Here is a 4,518-nt window from a genome sequence, read left to right as displayed (position 1 = left end):
CACCGCTGCGGCCCTGCTGCGCCTCTGCCAGCGCTGCCCGTCCCACCGCTGCGGCCCTGCTGCGCCTCTGCCAGCGCGGCCCGCCTGGCAAGCGCCGCTCGCAACTCACTTGGGCACCGAGTCGCTGTAGAGCTCCATCTTGATGCGCCCCGCCGGCTGGTCGCCGATGGCGACGTCGAAGAAGACGACGGGCCGGCCCTTGGTGCCGGCGCCGGGAATGGCGGTGCCGAGTTGTGCGGCGGACATGGTGGTGGGAAGCAGGCGCGGCGCGGCGACGGCGCCTCGAGGAAGCGCGAAGCGCGCGGCGTCTTGCGTTGCCTTGCGCTTGCCTTGCCGCGCGCCTCGTCTTCCCTCCACCACCTCCTCGCATGTCCACGCTGCGCCTGCAGAAGCGCGCGCTGCGGCGCACGCTGCTCGCCACGCTCGGCGCCCTCGCGCCCGCCGCGCTGGCCGAGCAGTCGGGCGCCGTCGCCGCGCATCTCTTTGCCACGGCCGCCTGGACGCGCGCGCGCGCCGTCGGCGTCTTTGTCGGCGCGGCCGGCGAGGTGGCCACCGACGCCGTCGTGCGCCGCGGCCTCGCCGAGGGTGCGTCGCTGTGTGCCAGTCGGTGCCGCGCGCCGCTCACGCTCCGCAGGCAAGCACATCTACATTCCGCACTTTACCCTCGCGCCCGCCGACGCGGCGGCGCCGGCGCAGAAGAGCTTTGCGCCCGACATGCGCATGCTGCGCCTGCACGACGTCGCCGCGTTTGAGGCGCTCAAGGAGAATGCGTTTGGCATCCGCGAGTTTGCGGCGGCGGGCGCCGAGATGCTGGGTGAGTGTGTGGAGCGCGCAGCCCGGTGTGTGCTGGTGCGCAGCGGTGCAGGCTGGTGTGGGGCGGTGCTGACGTGCGGCCGCAGAGGCACGCGATGCCGACCCGCCGATGGACCTCGTGCTTGTGCCGGGTGGGTGTGAAGCGGTCTACCACGGCGCTGGGCCTAGGCTGACTCTGCGCCAGGCGTCGCCTTTGACCACGCCTGCTGCCGGCTCGGCCACGGCAAGGGCTACTAGTGCGTCGTGCGCTGCGTCCGGCTGCGCGGAACTGACACCTGCTGCAGCGACCGCTACCTCTCCTCGCTCGCCGCCCATCATGCCTCGCGCAGCATGCCGGCGCCGCTGCTTGGTACGTCGGCCGTGGTGTGCAAGTGGCTATCTGCTGGCATGTGCTGACGCCAGACTGCAGTGGGCCTGGCCCTCGCGCCGCAGCTGCTGCGCCCGGGCGAGGCGGTGCCCACCGATGCGCACGATCTGCCGCTCGATGCCGTCGTGCACCCCGCCGGCGTGGTGCCGCGGGCCGACGGACGGGCCGTCTGAGCGCAGTGCACTCATTGCGGCGATCCGAAAAGCAGCACCTCGAGCAACACCTCGAGCAGCACCTCGAGCAGCACCTCGCGCAGCACCTCGAGCAGCACCTCGAGCAGCACCTCGAGCAGCACCTCGAGCAGCACCTCGCGCAGCACCTCGCGCAGCACCTCCACGCCTGGCATATACCTGCATTAATCGGAGCTCTGCTTGCACCCTCGCCGTTGCTCTGCATGCACCCACGTCTAGCCGTACCGCAGGCCGAGCATGAGGCCGGCGACGAACGTGCCGCGGAACTGCAGGTCGTTGGTGAGGAACGCAATGAGGCGGCCCATGAGGCGCGCCGCGCTGCTGCCGACGAGCGGCTGCGGCACGGCCTTGTCGCCCTCGGCCTGTGCCGCCGGCTTGCTCGCCGAGAGCTTCGTGTCCCAGCGGCGCGCGATCTTGGCCCAGTCGACGGAGACGATGCCGCGCGAGTTGAGGTACTGCAGCAGGATGAAGGTGAGGCCGCCGAGGATGGCGGCGATGCGCAGGCCCTTTTTGACGGCGTAGCCGGCGCACGCGCCGCTGCACAGCGCATCAGCACTGCACCGCACAATAGGAGGCTCCGACCGGCGGATGCCGCCACTCACGACACGGTGCCGAAGCCGAGGTCCTTGATGCTGATGAGCGGCTTGCTGGGCGTGCCGCCGGGGTTCATCGGGTCGGCGGCGGCGCGCGTGTAGTCTGCGGCGAGTCAGCGGCGGCCACGAGCCACTGGGCGTCTGACGCACCACAGCGCAGCGGCTCGTGCGTCTGCGGCGCCAGTGCGAGGCCGGCGAGGGTGAGGCCGAGGCCGAGCGAGTAGGCGCCGCGGCGGGCGGCGGGAGCGGCAATTGCGGCCGAGCGGGCGGCGGGTGCGGCAGCGACGCGCCCAGCAGGGGCGTGGAAGAGGCGCAGCGGGGCGCGCGGCGCCAGGCTGCGCGGCACGGCGGCGCGCGGGCAGGCGTGGAGGGCAGGACGAAGGAGTGACATGCGGGCTGTGTGGTGGTGGTGTGGTGGTGCGGAGGCAGATGCGGCGGAGAGCGAGCTTCGGGACGCGGCGCGGCGGCGGGCGGGCCTCTCTCCACATGCGCGACGCTGATGACGTCGCCGCGTCGCCTGCGCGCTTCCTTCGCGTGCTCGCACCGCCGCCGCGCCTCCTTCTCGCCCACCACCACCATGGCGTCCTCGTCGTCCTCGTCGGCGGCGCCGCGGCCCAAGTCCCGCACGCGTCTCTTTCTCTCCTCGCTGCCCGCCAACATCTCCGAGGCCGCCCTCGCCGCGCTCGCCACGCCCTTTGGCCCCGTCGCCGACCTGCACCTCGCCGTGCACGGGCCCGGCCCGCTCAAGGGCCGCCCGCGCGGCTATGCCTTTGTCGAGTACCGCCGCGCTGAGGATGCCGACGTGGCGCGGCGCCGGCTCGACGGGCGCACGCTGGCGGGGCGCACGCTGGCCGCCGCGTTTGCCGACGAGCGGGTGAGTGAGATGGACAGTGCACCGCGGCGGCAATGGGCGTGTCCGAGCGTGTGATGGGTCCGAGCGTGTGATGGGCCCGAGCGTGTGATGGGTCAAGCACGGCATGGGCGATCGTGTCAAGGGTCCGGCGATGGGTGTGCAGAGGGTCAACTGCGGCACGAGCGGTGGGCGTGCTGCGGGCGCGCTGTGCCGCAGGCGCTGCCAGGCCAGCCGGGCAGCCGTGGAGTGGCCAGGTTGCACTTGGCGATGCGCCAGAGAGATACGTCGGGCATCGACAGGTGATGAGAAGGTGCAGCAGGGCCGTGCGGTAGTTGGCTGGCTCGACGCCTGCACCGCCTCGTGCGAGGGCCGAGAGCCGTGCTATGCGCTGGCGTGTCGGTCCCGCCTCTGCGTGGCCGGCCGGCGAGTGCGAGGTGCACGGTCCGGCGCGCCAGATCTGAGGCGCCTCTGCGGGTTGCCCGTGGTGATGGGGCGTCGGCACTCGCGCAGCCATGCCGGGCCAGCCCGGCGTATGCTCTGGCCGCCATGCTCGCATCTGTAGCATATCCTCTGACCGCGCGCCCAGCTCGACGACGCCTCTTCGGCGCGCCGTGCGCGGACCGTGCCGTCCAAGGCGCCCACCACGCTGAGCCTCGTCAAGAACGCCTCGCGGCCGCAGAGGTGCGTGCGCCGTGCCGTCGCGCAGTCCGGGCAGACCAATGCTCACACCGCGCGCCTCCGCAGCACGGATGCCAAGATCGAGGCCATGGAGGCGAAGCTCGCGGCTATGCGCGCGCGCAGCTCTTCGACAGGCGCCGTCGCTCCAGCAGCATCATCTGCGGCGCCGTCGACGATCGTCTCGGCGTCGGCTGCCGCCCAGGCGCAGCTGCCGCGGCGGCCGCCTCCAGGCGCCTCGAAGCGGCCCTGATCGCCTCGTCTCCTGCTATACCCCACCCCGCAATGATACCCGTGACCGCCGATGCTGTGCCTGCCTGCGGAGCATGTTGCGGCGTTGCTTGCGCCATTGGAGGAGGGAGCAGAAGGCGCAAGCGGCAGCAAAAGCGGCGGAAGCAAGGTGAGTCTTTGATTTCACGCTTCACGCGGAAGCGGGCAAGCCAGGGCAATGTCCAGGCTACTTGGGAGGCGGAGCAGGCGCAGCTGCCTAGCTCAGGCAATGCACAAGCAGCAGCATGCAGGCAGAAGCGCCAGGCTAAAAGCAAGCGTGCGTCGCTGCTGTTGGCTTCTGCTCCACTCGGCAGCGGCTCCTGGGCATCCACAAGGTGCTCAGACATACGCTGACTGCGGCACGCATCTGCTCAGGCGGCACGCTCCACTTGCCCGACGGCCGGCCGCAGCAGCGCTCTTGCCAGCGCATTGACCGGCACGGCAAAGACGCACAGGCGCATATCAACGCCGCGGCGGACACGGAGGCCCATCAACGCCGCTTGTACTGACATTCAGCCGCCCTACATCTTCAGCGCCGCTTGCCGATTGAGATTCGATGGGGCCTTGGCGACGCGCATAGCTTGCTGTTGCAGCGCTTTGGGTTAGGGTTAGGGTTTGGGTTAGGGTTAGGGTTAGGGTTAGGGTTAGGGTTAGGGTTAGGGTTTGGGGTTAGGGTTAGGGTTAGGGTTTGGGGTTAGGGTTAGGGTTAGGGTTAGGGTTAGGGTTAGGGTTAGGGTTAGGGTTAGGGTTAGGGTT

At 70.5% G+C, this 4,518-nt stretch overlaps 4 protein-coding genes across 4 annotated transcripts in view; 2 read left to right on the top strand and 2 right to left on the bottom strand.

Annotated features, from left to right (window-relative positions):
* Positions 1–345, bottom strand: part of FA09DRAFT_360350 (peptidyl-prolyl cis-trans isomerase H) — a 1,489-nt gene extending 1,144 nt beyond the window's left edge. Inside the window, exon 1 of the mRNA XM_025745222.1 lies at positions 110–345. Within this exon, the coding sequence (XP_025598331.1) occupies positions 110–246 (137 nt within the window). The 5' untranslated portion in view covers positions 247–345. The remainder of the gene's footprint in view (positions 1–109) is intronic.
* Positions 346–368: 23 nt separating this feature from the next.
* FA09DRAFT_338485 (nagb/rpia/CoA transferase-like protein) lies at positions 369–1,353 on the top strand (the record flags this gene model as incomplete). The annotated part of the gene is made up of 6 exons (XM_025744108.1): positions 369–585; positions 635–814; positions 900–944; positions 998–1,049; positions 1,098–1,162; positions 1,223–1,353. The coding sequence occupies 6 exons, from the start codon at positions 369–371 to the stop codon at positions 1,351–1,353; spliced, it is 690 nt and encodes a 229-aa protein (XP_025598330.1).
* FA09DRAFT_329692 (hypothetical protein) lies at positions 1,313–2,368 on the bottom strand. The gene is made up of 3 exons (XM_025742282.1): positions 2,115–2,368; positions 1,974–2,067; positions 1,313–1,908 (listed from the first exon to the last, which is right to left on the bottom strand). The coding sequence occupies exons 1-3, from the start codon at positions 2,353–2,355 to the stop codon at positions 1,587–1,589; spliced, it is 657 nt and encodes a 218-aa protein (XP_025598329.1). The 5' UTR covers positions 2,356–2,368; the 3' UTR covers positions 1,313–1,586.
* A 173-nt stretch (positions 2,369–2,541) lies between these two features.
* On the top strand, positions 2,542–3,795 carry FA09DRAFT_360346 (hypothetical protein; the record flags this gene model as incomplete). The annotated part of the gene is made up of 3 exons (XM_025745221.1): positions 2,542–2,838; positions 3,404–3,498; positions 3,562–3,795. 3 exons carry the CDS (start codon positions 2,542–2,544, stop codon positions 3,743–3,745), a joined length of 576 nt encoding a protein of 191 aa, XP_025598328.1. The 3' UTR covers positions 3,746–3,795.
* Positions 3,796–4,518: the final 723 nt, after the last annotated feature.

The sequence above is a fragment of the Tilletiopsis washingtonensis genome (assembly GCF_003144115.1).
Source record: "Tilletiopsis washingtonensis strain MCA 4186 unplaced genomic scaffold FA09scaffold_10, whole genome shotgun sequence".
In the NCBI taxonomy this organism is placed as follows: Eukaryota; Fungi; Basidiomycota; class Exobasidiomycetes; order Entylomatales; genus Tilletiopsis; species Tilletiopsis washingtonensis.
The sequence above is the reverse complement of the archived record's forward strand: the minus strand, read 5'-3'. Positions and strand labels throughout refer to the sequence as shown.

Coding starts and splice junctions, on each gene's coding strand:
- FA09DRAFT_329692 (XM_025742282.1), bottom strand. CDS start 2,355: ATGTCACTCCTTCGTCCTGCCCTCCACGCCTGCCCGCGCGCCGCCGTG. Junction 2,068..2,114: donor GCACGAGCCGCTGCGCTGTG/GTGCGTCAGACG, acceptor GACTCGCCGCAG/ACTACACGCGCGCCGCCGCC. Junction 1,909..1,973: donor CTCGGCTTCGGCACCGTGTC/GTGAGTGGCGGC, acceptor TGCGCTGTGCAG/CGGCGCGTGCGCCGGCTACG.